This window comes from Mirounga leonina, unplaced genomic scaffold (genome assembly GCF_011800145.1).
Source record: "Mirounga leonina isolate KUSES-001 unplaced genomic scaffold, KU_Mleo_1.0 Mir_418, whole genome shotgun sequence".
NCBI lineage: Eukaryota > Metazoa > Chordata > Mammalia > Carnivora > Phocidae > Mirounga > Mirounga leonina.
In genome coordinates, this window is record NW_023270739.1 from 30,497,038 (window position 1) to 30,514,729 (window position 17,692).

At 33.0% G+C, this 17,692-nt stretch overlaps 1 protein-coding gene across 1 annotated transcript in view; it reads right to left on the reverse strand.

Moving 5' to 3' along the window:
* The window catches only part of LRRIQ1 (leucine rich repeats and IQ motif containing 1), a 202,657-nt gene that overhangs the window by 80,502 nt on the left and 104,463 nt on the right, over positions 1-17,692 (reverse strand). Inside the window, 4 exon segments of the mRNA XM_034987248.1 lie at positions 6,650-6,732; positions 6,984-7,079; positions 7,600-7,721; positions 8,374-8,463. Coding sequence (XP_034843139.1) covers positions 6,650-6,732; positions 6,984-7,079; positions 7,600-7,721; positions 8,374-8,463 — 391 coding nt within the window.

The following is a 17,692-nucleotide window of genomic DNA, read 5'->3' on the forward strand; positions in this document are numbered from 1 at the left end:
TATTATCAAGATTAAATAATACATATAAAATATTTAGGAGAGTTATCTAGCTCAGTAGACTCAAAAAGATAATTTTATTCATCAGGGGCACATAAAGAGTGCCACATTTTCAATACCCTTCATTCTAAACAATGTGATTGCAACCTTAAATTTATTTAAAACTTACAGTAATGCAAGTTGCAAAGGGATAATGATAAGAAATAAGAAACACAGTAATTCTAGATGGGGAAAAAAAAAATCACTTGATTTTGATAGTCCCTGGAAATATCACTGTGAAATAAGATACTACTCTTACCTCAAAAAATACAAAGTCAAGTAGGAAGGTCAAGGGACAAGTTTATTGTAAAGAGTACAGCTTGTGGTAGCTTTCTGTTGCATTATAAAATCAGTTTTGTACATTTAAATCTACTCCTTTGAGATCATCAATGGCAGGCCTATGTCGCTGTTTTTAAAATCTTTTATCTCCCAGTATGACTTGCCCAATGTCTGGGAATTAGGTTTTAAATACATTTTTATAAGATATTTATAGAAACCCATAAAGAAGCTGAGTTTCTATTATGCATGTGGCTCTGTACTTCATTATCTCATTTAAGTAACATAACTTTATTTAGGCATTAGAATATCCTTAAAATTATTTCATCCTCTGTATAATCCCTTTTCAGTTTCTATAGTCCTAATCTTAGCTCACTGGTTGATCTTATTCTTGTTAACTTCATATATAAAAATCTTCTTACTATCCATTTTTGTATGTGCAAGTACATACAAGTACAGTAGTGTTATAAAATGTTTTAAGTTAAGGCTGAATGACTAGCTGTACATCATTTTATTTATTTATTTATTTATTTATTTATTTATTTATTTTGGGGGGGCAGAGGGAGAGGGGGAGAGGGAATCTTTTTTTTTTTTTTTGCCTTCCAGGTTTCTCTTTATTTATACATATCCAACCTGTTCTTTTTTTTAATTATGTTATGTTAATCACCATACATTACATCATTAGTTTTTGATGTAGTGTTCCATGATTCATTGTTTGCATATAACACCCAGTGCTCCATGCAGAACATGCCCTCTTTAATACCCATCACCAGGCCAACCCATCCTCCCACCCCCGTCCCCTCTAGAACCCTCAGTTTGTTTTTCAGAGTCCATAGTCTCTCATGGTTTGTCTCCCCCTCCGATTTCCCCCCCTTCATTCTTGCCCTCCTGCTATCTTCTTCTTTTTTTTTTTTTTAACATATAATGTATTATTTGCTTCAGAGGTACAGATCTGTGATTCAACAGTCTTGCACACTTCACAGCGCTCACCATAGCACATACCCTCCCCAATGTCTATCACCCAGACACCCCATCCCTCCCACCCCCCACCACTCCAGCAACCCTCAGTTTGTTTCCTGAGATTAAGAATTCCTCATATCAGTGAGATCATATGATACATGTCTTTTTCTGATTGACTTATTTCGCTCAGCATAATACCCTCCAGTGGGGAGAGGGAATCTTAAGCAGGTTCCATGCCCAGTGTGGAGCCCAACACGGGGCTCGATCTCACAACCCTGAGATCATGACCTGAGCTGAAATAAGGAGTTAGACACTTAACCAACTGAGCCACTTAGGCACCCCTCTATTCCATTTTTATAAGGAGTACTTCTTACTAATTTAAATTTGTCTTCCCAAATAGAAGCATATATTTAAATGACTGCAATATACACTCCCAGTCATACACACACACAGTCAAATGTATTTAGTGACTTTCATCTAATTTACTGCTGACTCAGTTAATAGTTATTTATTGAACATCTACCATATGCCAGGCATGGTATCAGGTTCTGGGAATTCAGTGGAGAATAAGGAGGGTCTTGACTCTCCAGAATCTTACTATTTAAATGGACTTTATTATCGTTTTGTTGAGGCACACAACAAAATAATGTTTGATCAAAATTCTTACAAATTCTTTTTGGAAATCCCTGAAGTAAACAAAATAAATCATCAACAAACTTTATTTTGCCACAGTTTTGTCTACACTGTTCCTTTTAGATCCTTAACATTCATCCCTTAGTTACCTTATCATTATGCAAACTGATCTCTTTGCTATAGCCCATGAAGTGCTCAATTCATATTAAAAAGTTAGCCTAACTTATTTTCTACTTGGCTTCATTCTTGACTATAACTAAATGTTAACATCACAGTCTCAAGCTATTTTCATCACTGAAATAAAATCAGCAAGTATTTGTTGAATGCTTATTATGTACTTGACAATATGCTAGGTATTACAAACAGCTGCAAGATCATTTTTATCCCTAGTTGTGGTCCTACTTTTATAACTAAATTCACCTTGTTTGCTTCATCCTATTCTTTCTTCACTGTATGAAATTTGAAATGTGACATGCATAACTATGATAAATGTTGGAAAACCACATTATGTTTTTGTCCTTATATTCTTGGCCCTTAAACTTTTTATCATTTGCTTTCCACCCAAACCCCTATACTCAGAATTCATCCTCTCCAAGGAGTGCTCCAGATGAACCCAACCACTTATTCTCTTCCTCCATCCTGCTCCTCTCAATCTTGCTACCGATTATGCTCACTACTTTTAGGTTATTGACTCACATTTTCAATAAACCAGCAACTTTCATCTTGCACATGGTGCTCTCCACTGCAGTAAACCCTAAACTTCCCTAGGTATCTGCTAAATTCCAACACAGATCACCAGGTTCTAAAATTACTTCTGTGCATGAGATAACAGTAAAAACAAAAGACAAACAAAGTAAAACCCCATAAAAACAAGACCAGTCATTACCTGTTTGTGCTTATGTCCATCATATTTATTAAGCAATAACTTACTAGGAATAGCAACAATCAGAACACACACTCAAACTGAGTAAATATAAATCCTCACAATTTTAGATTTCATCCTATGGCTTCAAATCAATTCCTCTTCCCACTTCACCTCCTTCTCCTGCTTTTTCTGTTTAAAGCAGATGGCCTCATTTATCCCAATAGAAGTCATCAATACTGAGTCTCCCCTGATGGTTGCCTACACTGTATGTCTCCTTGGCCCCTTTCTTCTTTACTAATCAGCAAACTCAATGGTATTCTTCGTCTACCTGCAACTTTCTTTAAGTAATTGACCCCCTGCCTTTTGTCCTATTTTCACTCTCATCTTAAATCAAATATTGTGATGCGGACTCATATCCCTTGGCTAATAAATATATGTATAAGACACAAACAGGAAATATTATGTGTTTGCAACTAAGCAAATTGTGCTAAGGTTTTTCGTGGTAGAAATTTGAATTAAAGCTTCCATAATCTGTGCATTTATGCCCCACCCCATGAGGATTACTGCTTTGTTAGATTGGAGGATGTAACTGATTCCATTTAATTAAAAGTTTCTATTCTCTGATGCTCCACCTACCACCCACCCTCCCTACCCTCAGAGATGGCTAGTCTCCAGCAGTTTTATGGACAATGTTGCCCTCTGGTGGCAGGTTCAAGTTGGCAGGTTATCCATATAAGATCTAGATAGATGGATCTATCTCCCTGTATATTTGAAAATTACTAGTAAATGTTTAAGTGTTTAACAGAATATAGGTATATAAAATATCAATTTATTAGTAAGTAAAAGTTTAAAATTATGGCCATTATTTTAGGCAGATTTAAATAAGTTAGTAGCATATCACAGATTGTTTGAATTGCAAACTGGAAAGGTACTAGAAAGTTCTTTTTCTGTAAGAAGAAAACCAGAGGTATAGAGTCTTAAATGATTCATTCACAGATACAAAGTGACGTAAGTGCTACATTATTAACCTAGTAGAAGATTAAAGTATCATAATTGGAGAGGATCCCACGGCTTTTCTTTTTCATGACTTCATCCTTAACCTTACCTTGAATATTTCTATTCTGAATATATGTGTGAAGGGGCAGTAGAGAAAAAGAATGAGGAGAATTTAAAGGTCATCATTAAGTTTTACATTTCGGAATTCAAATTTTAAAGAAAAAAATTGCTTTTATTTCATCAACTAGTATTTTGATCAAACAAAAGCTTAACAGAGATATAAAACCTCCCACAGTAGTTAAGAATGCAATTTGGTTTACAATCGTGTAATTAGAGTAATGATTCCCATAAAAAATTATCCAACTGCCATTTGGATTTTTACCTAACAGATCACGCTTAATGACCACTGTCAAAATGTTAAATTTAAGATGTCTGGTTGTCCTTTTACATTTGTTACCCTACCATGCCACCTTGTGACAGATAAAAATGGCTTAATTTTTGCCTGATGATGATTATGTCTAATTTTGGTTCATTAAAACAATGGTTTTTCTGTATGAGCATAGATTCTTTATTAAAACTTGTGTTCAAACCTATTATTTACTGTGCTGATTTATTAAAAATGAACTCAACAACAACAAAAATCCCTTAGTTATAAGAATTAGCAAGAAAGACCTATATATTTCCAGAGACCTATTCTAACAAAATAAACTTTGCTTTAGCCTCACTATCAGAAGTTTCTGCAAACATTGTAAATATCTTTAAAGAAGTAGATCTTGAACATAAATAAGTAATAATTATTTGTTGAACTTTGACTGAATCAGTACTTAAGCTGCTTCTGATTATTTGAACTTCCCCCAGGAGTTTCAGAAACTTTCATTGTTCTCAAAACAGCTATTTAAAGAATTTTTGTTGATACTATTGAAGATGAATAAAAATATACATCGAAGCAATAAAAAAGTTTATCAAACTACCCTAAATTGCTGTACTGGATTCTACTTCCCCAGGACTGAAAGAAAGTCTCATTATTGTTAAGAGTTTGGAGTTACTATTACCCTGGGAACTACCAGATGGTAGTCAGTTCACTGAGTTCTGATGAACTTAATAGGAGTTTTCATCACAGGAGTGTGGGAAGCACAATGCAAGTTGAACAGAGCATATACTTACATTTTCTTTAAAAATGCTTAAAATTTCAGTCTTTCAATCCTGACAAACTTTTAGTATGCAACAAAAATTACTACAGTTATCTTAAAAAGATAAAAGGTGTCACTAATGTAAACACAAGAAAAGGAAAGTTGAACATTTGTGAATATAAAAATAAATCATCAGAAATTTATCAATAAAGTGTTGTGCCAAGAAATATCAGCTATTTCTTGGAAACCAATGGTATTTTGGTTATTTTTATTTTTGTTTAAAATAATATATACATACATTTTTTAGAATTCCATGGAATTAATGATTAAAAATAATAAGTGGGAAAATTAATCAAGAAAAATGAATCTTGTGAATGCTTCTTTGTATACTTACATAAGCTAGAATTATAAGATAAATATAGATTCTCTGCTTTTCTCAGGACTAATGGTACTTTTATGAAAACATTTCACTGACATTAAAATCATTGTAAAAGAAGCTGATGAAAAAGAAAAACTCAAAACAGCTTTTAAAAAGAAGTCACAATTGGGGAGGGTATGTGCTATGGTGAGCGCTGTGAATTGTGTAAGACTGATGAATCACAGACCTGTACCTTTGAAAAAACAATATATTATATGTTAAAAAAAAAAAAGTAGGAAGGAAAAATGAAGGGGGGAATCAGAGGGGGAGACGAACTATGAGAGACTATGGACTCTGAGAAACAAACTGAGGGTTCTAGAGGGGAGGGGGGTAGGGGGATGGGTTAGCCTGCTGATGGGTATTAAAGAGGGCACGTATTGCATGGAGCACTGGGTGTTATATGCAAACAATGAATCATGCAACACTACATCAAAAACTAATGATGTAATATATATGGTGATTAACATAACATAATAAAAAAAAGAAAAAAACTAATGATGTAATGTATGGTGACTAACATAACATAATAAAATAAAATAAAAAATTAAATTAAATTAAAAGTAGGTCACATTACTTATATTAAGCCTATGAGTCCATGAATAGATATTTATAAAGCTATAAGTAAATGCTAAGTTATACACAATATGCCAATAATTTTAAATAGTTTTAATTATAAATATAAAATCATAATGACCCGCTATTTCTTGCCCTGACACTATAAACTACTCCACTATTAAGTAATGATACTAAAATGATTAGAGGTATCCAAAGAAAGAAATGATTTGGAGAATCAAATGGGATAGAAGAAAGGATGCCTCTAAACATTTCCCGAGTTCCGCATAATCCTGAAGATATACATTGTATTTCTTTTCCAAAGTGTCAAATTGTGAAGCCCTCATAGCTAATATTCATGAAACTAACAAATTTATAGAAATAATTTATCGAATAATCAAGCAATTTAAAAACACACAAAGGAATAAGCACATGAAGCAGATACTCTTTAGAATCAACACTTGTCAAAGTGAACCAACTTAGAAATAAATTACAGCATAATTCTCAGTGCACAATAGATAAAATAATCAATAACAAAGTAAATAAAAAACAGGGAAAGTGAAAATAGCATTTAAGTATATAACAAATCATTTAATGTAATAACATAATTTTTTCTAAGTTTCCTTGAGTTTTCAGAATTATTACCTTAGACATACTCATATCTGTGCATTTCATTTCTGTTCTTATTAAATATTATTAAATATGATTTGGTAAATAATATTTTAAAAGAATTTATCTTCAATATCAGACACAATTATTATTCAAAGAGCAATCATTACCCACCTAATTTTTTCCTTAATTTCTTTGATTTCATCTTCTGTGCTCTCTTCAACATTTGCTGAGCAGTAGCAATATCCTTAAAGCCCCTAAAAAGATTAAATTTAATAAAGGCAAAACAAATATCCAGACTATATTAATACATGCATATGCATATAAACATACATATCTGAACTATATTATACTAAAACAAATTTAGATTCCCATTTAAGAATTTGTAATTTAACAGATATACAGTTTCTTAAAAACTAGTAATTCCTAATGTCTTGAAAAATATCTACCCTGAACATTTAAAAGTTTCTCAATTTCTTCATATTTTAGTGTAAAATAGACCACATACCATTCTTTTGAAATTTTTTCTTCTTTTTCAGTTTTTAGCAAACTCTTTCTGCTGGTCTTTGATTCAGGTGTCCAAGATAAAGTCCTATTTTCTGATCTGGCAATAGAAAAAAACTACACTAACTGAATCAACACGAGTATATCAGCACCTTTTAAAACTACAAGCTGTTTATGTTGTCTCAAACTTGGAAATAAAATCCATTTAAGTTACAGAAAAACTTTATCTTGAAAAGTAATAAAAGTCTGCCATTAATTTAAAATGTTTACATTTCAATTACTTGAAGCATATTTCAATCCTTTTGTCGAAAGAAATGCAACATTGGAATTTTTATTCTAATCCTTATCTCTACCTATATAGTAGTATTTAAAAGTTCACTTGTTTATAGCAATTAATGACATTATTTCACTGACACTTTTGTTGTTGCTTTAATGAAGCTACCTTATACGTTTTTTTTTTTTACTGAAAACCCCATAAAATGATTACACTTTTAACATTAAATGCTTTTCCATCTTCCAAACAAGAAAATTTGTACCTAATTTTCATCATTTTACTACTTTTGTAATAATTATAATACTCTCCTCATGGGTTAATCCTTTAAAAGAGTAAGTTAGCTTACCTGCTATTAAACTGTGGGTGTTCTGATGAAAACAAATCTTCTTTCTCATTACATAGCCATGCTTGAGCTGGATGACTTGGTAAATTCAGTGAGGTATCATCATATTTTAAGGTTCCAGAGAACTTATCAGGAAAATGATGTATATTAAGTATAAAATAAATAGAAAAATTCTAGTATTTATATCATATTACTTTACATGCATATTACTGAGTAGTCTCCCAAGGGAAACACATACAAAAATTGAAAATTATAATAAAATTAAATTTATATAATACACATGTTTTTATTGTAGTGATGAGGGATATGCTTTTTGGTATTGTTTGCATATACAGAATGATTAACTGCAAAGATCTTAAAAAATATCAGAAAACAAAAACTTCAAAGATTATCAAATAAATAACAGATATTGCAGTTCATTGACCTCTGACTGAGAATCTTCAGCTGTTGCCCTCTTAATGCATATTTTTGTATTTTTAAAGTGCTGTCAACTAGTGATTTTAGTCCACTGCCAAATATGCAGCTGAAGTATATCATTTTTTTTTTGCTACTGTGAAATAAAGTGTTGAAAGAAATCCAAAATAAAGAAAAAAATTAGGAGCAAATGAAAGAAAGGCTATATGAAAAATTACATCTGGGGATGAGGAGGAAGTCAGAGGCTTCTAAAAGTAATTGTGTTTTTCAAGTCAATAAATTGCATTATTAATCACTGCAGCACAGCATAACCTTAAAAAATGAGCAAAGATGGAGCACGAAGAGATTTCCATGACATGTTACCTTTGGCCAGTGCAGCTGGTTTGGGAGAAGCAGTGTTTGTGAAGGGAAGCGGGTGGAATCTAAAGTTAGCCATTCTTTCTCTAAGGCAGCCTGAACAAATAATAAACATTAATGTACATAATTTAGTTTGCATAACTTTTACAAAGAGTCTTTTAAATTGTCTTTTATACAACAAATGTTGAGAGAGTATATCGGAATTTTCATTTACAGGAAAATGTGCTACTTGCTATTGTGAGATGTTATACATCTGTTTAATGCAAACATTGGAAAAAAAATTTAAAGACTTTTCATCCCTAAGTGGGATAAAGTGAGAATTTGAGTACTCAAGTGTTCCAAAAAATAAGAGGTGCAGATTGTTCAGTGTATTTAACTGTTGATAACCATGATTCTGAGCCAACTCCAGATGTAACTGAGGGAAATAATCTTTCATCTCTTTTAATGCAAATTTTAATATTTTCTACCAAACCTCACTATTAAAAATTTATGGTATTTTAACACATTAGTATCAGTTTTTCCATAAACACTGTCTATAAGACAGCTTTTACTTAGTTTTTTCAAAAATTTCACAAATTGGGCGCCTGGGTGGCTCAGTTGGTTAAGCGACTGCCTTCGGCTCAGGTCATGATCCTGGAGTCCCTGGATCGAGTCCCACATCGGGCTCCCTGCTCGGCAGGGAGCCTGCTTCTGCCTCTGACCCTCCCCCCTCTCATGTGCTCTCTCTCTCTCATTCTCTCTGTCTCAAATAAATAAATAAATAAATAAATAAAATCACAAATTTTCTGAATAGATGGAAAAATGAATTTTGTGGCAACATAAAAATCATGGATCTGAATATTAGAGTCTCTAATTCAAGTGTGTGAATGATAAAATGTAAATTTAAACTTTGAAATTATACTATTATAAGTCCCTTCACTCTTTATCTTAAAACATCTTTACTCCATTTATGTAATTACCAAGTTTATTTTATCTTTTGACAGTGGAACTATACTAAGTATGCTATTGTTACATCATTTAGGATATAGTTATCTAAATTTTATTGCCTGGATTAGTTTATATGGTTTAGAATAAACTTCCGTGGTTCTGTAACATTTTTTGAATCTTTACAAAAAAGATCAGAATGCCCACGAACTTATTTTTTAAAAGGTTCTAAAAAAATCAAACATTTGTGGTTTTTTTTGAAGATTTATTTTTTAAATTTTATTTATTTATTTATTTAGATTTTATTTATTTGAGAGAGAGAGAGCATGAGCAGGGGGAGGGGCAGAGAGAGAGGGGAAGCAGACTCCCCACTGAGCAGCGAGCCCTATGCGGGCTTTGATCCCAAGACCCTGGGTTCATGACCTGAGCCAAAGGCAAATGCTTAACAGACTGAACCACCCAGGTGCCCCATTTTAAAGATTTATTTATTTTAGAGAGAGGGAGAGCACGAGGTGGGGGCAGAGGGAGAAGGAAAGGGAGAGAGAATCTCAAGCTGACTCCACACTGAGCAGGAGCCTTACATGGGGCTCAATCTCATGATCCTGAGCCAAAACCAAGAGTTGTATGACTAACGGACTGCACCTCCCAGGTGCTCCCATAATCAAACATTTATGATTTAAAAACTAGAATGATTATATTCTGAGGAGAACTAAATGGAATTTTTCATTTATACAATTTCAATGTTTCTTGACTATATCTTGAAAGACCATTGGGCAGGAAAGACTAAGACATCCTGACTATAGGCTAGCAGTGCAATGACAGACTTCTACTTATAGAACTTAGTCTTAGAATACCTATTTAAATTCATGTTATTTGAATACATATGTAAATAGGGCACCTCTATTCAGTTGTTTGACAGGTACATTGTCCAATTTTTTCCAGGCAGACATTATTAACATACATATCACAGCTATATATCAGTTATATATGTTTTAAAAATACATATCTGGTTTAAAAAGTGCTATTTGATGCAAACAGGATTCAAGGTTCAGATTTTTTAATTCTTTCTTTTGTATGGCAAATAGAGAAAAATCCAGTTCTATCCCAGGAAAGATTAAGGCCCGTGGCATAGCAGCTATCATCAAATTCGTATTCTTACGTTGGTGAAAACTACTAAAGTGAAGAGAGAATGTGAAGATGTGGAGACAATATGACAAAAGGCAGTGTGCCAGAGGATTCTGGGAAGATGGTGGAGCAGGAAGAACCGGGACCCTGTCTCCCAACCTAGAAAATGATTGCACTTGCAGAATCCAGCTGGAGTCTATTGAAGGCTTTTATAACTTCCAGGGGAAAACTTGGATGGTAAATTGTGGTTAATTTTAGTCAATTTCAGCTTTTAACACAGCTGCCAGCTCTACCCCAGTCCCTGAGTTAGGCAGCTGTTCATGTGTTCCAGGAGTAGCTTGCATATATCTTGTAGAGCCAGAGTGGACAATAAGGACCCTGTCCTCCAAACATGGTGATCTGTGCACTGATCATTGATTACTTCTGATCACAGAGGTGCAAAGAAGTGGGTGTCCTTGTACTTCCCATCTTGTTGCAAGCCCCTGCCCTACCAGCTAAGTGATTTCCAGGGGATTTAATGGGCTGGTGTCCTTCCCCACCCCTTCATTTTTCTCTCTTTCATCTTTTAGGAGCCAGATATCAAAGACTAGGATGCTCATTTTTAAAAAAAATCTAGAATATTCAAAATCATCTGCATATATGTGGGAAATTAGAAAGTCAACATACATATCTAGGGAAAGGCACAGCTCAGAAAAGACCTGAGAAGACCTTAAGTTTATAACTCAGGCTGATCCTCAGCACAGAGACAGTCTACAATAATACAAAAACAAACATAATAAAAGCAAAAACAAAACCCCAGCAAACCCTGGGGAAGAGAATCTAATTTCTAGAATTACCATAATTATTACATCAATGTCCAATTGTAAATTTAAAAAAAGTCACAAACCATTCAAAGAAACAGAAAAATTTATGGCCCATTCAAAGGAAAAATAAATAAATCAACCAAAACTATCCCTAAAAAAAGACCTCATGGCAGATTTACTAGACAAAGATTTTTAAATAATTATTTTGAAGCTATTCAAAGAAATAAAAGGAGAAAAAATGATGTATAAACAAAATGGAAATATCAATTAAGAGATAGAAAATCTAAAGCGAAATCAAGAAGAAATTTTGGAGCTGAAAAGTACAGTAGCTGAAATGAGATATTCCTTAGTGGGATTCACTAGAGAGATATGTCTCTGAGTAGGCAGATAAAAGAATTAGTGAACTTGAAGATAGGACAATGGAAATTATCAAGTTTGAGGAATAGAAAAAAAAAAGATTGAAGAAAAATGAATAGAACCTAAGGGGCCTGTGAGATACCATCGAGCAGACCAACATGTGTATCAGGGAAGTCATAGAAGGAGCAGAGAAAGAAAGAAGCAGAGTGCATATTTGAAGAAATAATGGCTGAAATTTTCCCAAATTCAATGACAGACCTGAATATAAACATCCAAAAATCTCAAAGAACTTGAAATACAATGAACTCAGAGACCAACACCAGACACATAATCAAACTTTCAGAAGCCAAAGACAGAGAGAATCTTGAAAGAAGCCAATGAGAAGTAACTTGTCACATATAAGGAATCCTCAATAAGACAGCTAGCAGATTTTTTTCAGAAACTTTGAAGTCCTGAAGGCAGTGAGCTGATATATTCAAAGCGCTAAAAGTTAAAATAAAACAAAAACTGTCAACCAAAATTCCTTTATTGTCAAAACTGTCCTTCAAAGTCAAGAGAGAATTAAGATAGTCCCAGATAAACAAATGCTGAGAGTTTATTACCTCTAGATCTGCCCTGAAATAAATGCTAAAGGGAGTCCTGCAGGTTGAAATGAAGAGACAAGCAGTAACTGGAAGTCATATGAAAAAAACAAAGATCTCAGTAAAGATAAATACATGGGAAATTATAAAAGCCAATATTTTTGTAACAACAGTTTGTAACCCTACTTTTTGTTTTCTATATGATTTAAGGAGACTAATACATAAAAAAACAATTATTACTTTAAAAGCTAGTATTATTGTAACTTTGGTTTATAACTCCACATTTAGTTTCCTACATAATTTAAGACACTAGTGCATTTAAAGGAATTACTGGTTTATGTCTATAAAGAAGTAATTTTTGTGAGATCAACAACGGAAAGGAGTGGCAATGGAACTGTAAAGGAGCAAGTTTTGGGATGCTATTGAAGTTAAGAGGGTATAAATTCAAACTGCAGTGTTACAACTTTAGAATATTAAGGGGGATTGAGGAGTTACTGTTTAATAGCTATATAGTTTCAGTTTTACAGGATGAAGAGAGTTCTGGATATGGATTAAATGGTGGTGATGGTAAAATAACTTTATGAATTATTTAATACCATTGAATGTACACTTAAAAATTAAGACAGTAAATTTTATTTTATGTGTATCTTACTAAAATTAAAAACTGGAAGAAAAATTTATTTATTTATTTATTTATTTATTTATTTATTTATTTATTTATTTATTTTTTAAAGGTCATGTGCCACTTGAGGACTAAGTGTGGAAAGGACCAGTATTGCCAGGCAAGGGGCCTTATTTATACACTGTTATGTACACACACACACACACACACACACACACTTTTTTTCTTTTAAACACCTGCCAACCATCTCCTATTTTATATTCTCTGGGACTCCAGCTGTTTTCTTTCTACAGCAGGACAAAAACTCACAAAGAGTGATTTCTTTGCCACATCACATAGATGTTGATGAAATCTCTTTCTTAAGCTATACAAAGTCTGGGGAAAAATTCAGTCTTTAAATTATCTAAAAGTGCAGAAAACTTTGAAAATAGTTTTTCTTGTTTTTTAATACAAGGTCACAAACTTTTATAAGATTCCAGAACAGTTCTTTAACCACTATCTCAGAAATTTCTAGAAGCATAAAGAGAAGGCTTAGTATAAAATGCTAAAGATACTTTTAGTAATTATATAATCACAACCAAAAAATGTTACAAAGACTACTGATTTATGTGAGTTCAAGCTTATTAATATCTAGTATATTTGGCAGTACTTCGAATGTTGAAAAAAATCTCAAAATGTCAAGAGAAATTGGCCAAGAATATATACTACTGTTTTAAAAATGTATATTAATATATCATGCTTACCACTGGGCATTTATACAAATTTCAGTTATTGCTTAAGAAAACCTTCTGTTCAGATGTTCTATAACTTACAACTGAGGATCTGGAAAGCTTTCTGATTATTAGAAGACTACTAGCAAATTTACTTACATATTAAAAATGAACTTGAACTTAGATCTGTAACTTTGTGTTCACAATTGAATGTTTGATCAGATATACATGTATTTGGCTTTTGACCAGAGAAGAAATCATTATTCTACAACTCAACTTTGAGAATCTAGAATATAAAGCTATCAGGAAGAAAAGCTACAAATAACATCCATGTTTATTTGTGTATGTATATGTAAAATTTTTCAGACCATCTACTGTAATCCTTTCATTTGATGCATGAAATTAGGATCAGACTTGCCCTAAGTCACAAGTCAGTGAAAACTGAACAAGTCCTAGAAATGCTAAAAGCCATGACTTGATGCCTTTCCTCCTCCCTTCACTATCTCCTCCCCTGTCCCAACACTTTCCTCCTCTTCTGCCCAAGTTGCCTCTTACTATCCCCAAAATAATTCTTTCTAATACTTCCTGATAACTTTTGGAGCGTCTTAGAATCCTTACAGTTTGAAACCTTGGCCCATTATGAATCTCAAATCTCACTTTCTAAACCTTCTCCTCTGGGGTGCCTGGGTGGCTCAGTCGGTTAAGGACCTGACTTCAGCTTAGGTCATGATCTCAGAGTCCTGGGATCGAGCCCCATGTGGGGCTCTGGGCTCAGCAGGGAGTCTAGAGATTATCCCTCCCTCTCCCTCTGCCCTCCTCCCCTGGCTTGTGCTCTCTCTCTCTCAAATAAATAATAAAATCTTTAAAAATAAATAAATTTGAGCCTCCATGCTCAATGCAAAAGCATGGTGGATCATATTGTTGGAGATTGCTGTTATATGCCATGCATACCTCTTTTCATCAAACAAAATGTCACTTTAGTCTTTTTCTTTGCCTATAATTTAGATTGCATTTGTTTATTTTCCCATAATGTACTGGAATATGTAATATTCTGTGAAGTTAATTTTAGATAGGGATCAAACATGAACTCCAGAACTGAAAGTTGCCCAGCTTGATATATTTGTCTCCTTCTCAAAAATTATTCCTGAAAACTTACTGAATTTTACTTTGGTCTGAGACAAAAAACAAATCCAAATTTGACTGTTGTGGTTTTCTATACTTATGTTATATTAGCTTTTCTCATCTTCTCTAGGTTTAGGGAATCATAAGAGGACTTGTAATGTTTAAATTCAAAGATATCTTTATTGTTTTTTTATATATTGGCTTCTACACAGTATTAAGTAACAGAAAAATAAACCTTGTTAAATGAAGTCAATAAAAGAATCAACTAAAATTACTTTATAATTTAAAAGGTGCAAAATAAAAGTGCAACTGTAGATCACTATGCCACATTAGACTTAACATATTTATTATTTGGATATTTATTTGTTATTACAGATATTTTATGGCAAGGTGGCAAAAATCCCCCCTAAAGGAGATTGAGGCCTAAGTTTATTAAAACTTCTGCTAAAATAATTCTTTTAAAAAGGTTATTCACCTTGCACTGTGAACTCAAAGCCCAAGAAAATGTCTTATTCATCACTGTTTCCGAGGTTCATTATTAGTAATAAATAATAGGTGCTTAATGCCGGGAGACAATTCTCCATGGGTCTCCATGTCTTCATGTCTTGTGACAGCTTTCTTTCCAGACTATCTTTTCAAGGATCTTTATATAGCGAACACCCTGGGAAGATAGAGATAGTGTTTTCCCCTGTGTTGGAAGGCACCATGATACCCAGGACTCACATGGTATGAGCCACATTGATTCAACTGATTGGGTTTGGACATGGTTCACAGTGGAAGAAGGAGGTAAAGTTGTCTTGTGAGTAGGATTTTTTAGGCTAATTCAGTGTAGTGTTGTTGTTGCTTCTATATCTGAATTGTAGAGTAGAAATTGATGTATTACATGTTTTACTTTACCCCATAAGTGCCAGAGGGGCTTATCCCAATAGGGGAAGAGTTGCAGGTAGAGAAGTGTTAGTGTGATAAACTCTTGTAATTTGACACCTGTTGGATGACCAATGGGTCAGGATTTAGTTTGAGTACCTCTACCCTCTGACATTTTAAAATGTGAACTCAAAATCATGTATTAAATTTTCTTTCAGGTGTTTTCCAGTTCCATGTACAATATGTGTAGGAGAGATACCTAGAGTCAAAGGACAATAGGAACACCTGGAATGCTATAAAGCTAAGAAGAAACTTCATCAGTCACTTGATGCTGTGGAGAAAGGGATTAGAATTAAGGGACAAACAAGGTGAGGGTAATCTGGTAAACATGCCACTTTTAGTTGAGAAACCATATTAGCTCAACCTGTAAGAGAAACCAGAAATATAGCAGCCCTAATAAAGCTTGAAAATAAGCCTCAAAAGAATCTCTGCCCATATGCTACCTGCCTGCAAGATTAAAATTCAATCCTCTTTAGAGAAAGAAAACATCTTGCAGGGTCTTTACACTTTTTTCCAAATATGTCTGATACTTAATCAAAGGTTAAATGCTAAAAAAGAGTATTGACTGACTCAAAATGCAAGAGATATACAGTCAATAGAAATAAACCTACAAGTGATCCAGGTGTTGCAATTAACTGAGAAAGCTTTGAAAATATCATACTTGGTATGTTCAAGAAAATACAGGAAGTGATAGAAAACTTCAACATAACTGGGATTTACAATATATAATCAAGTAAAAATTCTAGAACTAAAAAATAGAATAACTAAAATTAAGAATTCAAAATATAGGCTGAACATGATTAGGTAACCCAAGAGAGATGATTAGTAAACTACAAGATAGGTCAGTAGGAAACATCCATATTAAAACACAGAAGCAAAAAAAAGAGAACAATTCAAAAGAGAGTCCAAGAGACACATGTGAAATGGTGCGAGATTCTAACATATACATTTTGGAACCACTTCACCTCAAAGGAAAGAAATAATAAAAAAGATTAAATGTTTGAAATAACTGGCTAAGAAATTTCCAAAACTGATTAAAGGCATAAACCACAGATTCAAGAAGCCATATGGCCTCCTTACTATAGCTTAGTAAATACAAATAAAATCACAACTTTGCTGAAAAACAAACACAGAAAATGAACCTTAAAAGTAGGCTGGGGAATGGGGGTGGGATGATAATATCTTTAGAGAAGAAAAAATAAGACTTATTACTGACTTTTCAACAGAGTCCATGAAAGTCAGAAGCTAATGAGATAGCATCTTTAAACACCAAAACTTTACCTAGAATTCTATACCTAGAGAAGATATCCTTCAAAACTTAAAGAGAAATGTTCAAGCAATAAAAAAGATTCACCTGAAGTTAAATAATTACTAAAGAAAATCCATCAGAGAAAGGAAAATGAATCCAGATGGAAGCATGTTAATGTAGGGAGAAATGAAGTACATGGAAAAACAACCACAAACTAACAAGGTAATGAAGGGAGAAAAAAGGAAAAACAAACAAACAAAAAACTTGATTCATGCAAGAAAAGGCAATAAAAAACTAAAAGGGAATATAGAACACATAGGCCAAACAAAAAACAAATACAAAGATGGTATTTATAAACCTAATTATACTCTTACTAAAATAAATTAAAATTGTCTGAATATGTTAATTAAAAAAATGCAGAGTAGAATATAATAATAAGCAAAACCCAATCATATACTCTTATTAGAGTCACACTTTAAATATAAAACAGAGAAACATTGAATGGGAATGTTTAGAAAAATATATACTACTATAAAATTATTAGCCAAAAGAAAGCTGTAGGTATGAGAATATTGGAGGAAGTAGCCACTAAGGCATTTAGTTAAAGAGGGAAACTGTATTAAAGACTGGAATTTTATTATGATGAAAGGGTCTACGATACAATGTTTTAACTATACAAAATATGTATGCCCTAATAATGTAGCTTCAAAGTACTAATGAGGCAAAATTTGACAGAACTAAAAGCTCATTTAGAAAAACGCACAATCATAGTAAGAGAATTCTAGCATTTTTTCTGTCAATAACTGATAGAATTCCTCCCCCCAAAATCACTAATTTAAAACAACAATTAATAAACCTGAAGTAACTGAGATTTTAGTAACAATATATTTAACACTCCTTTTAAGTGC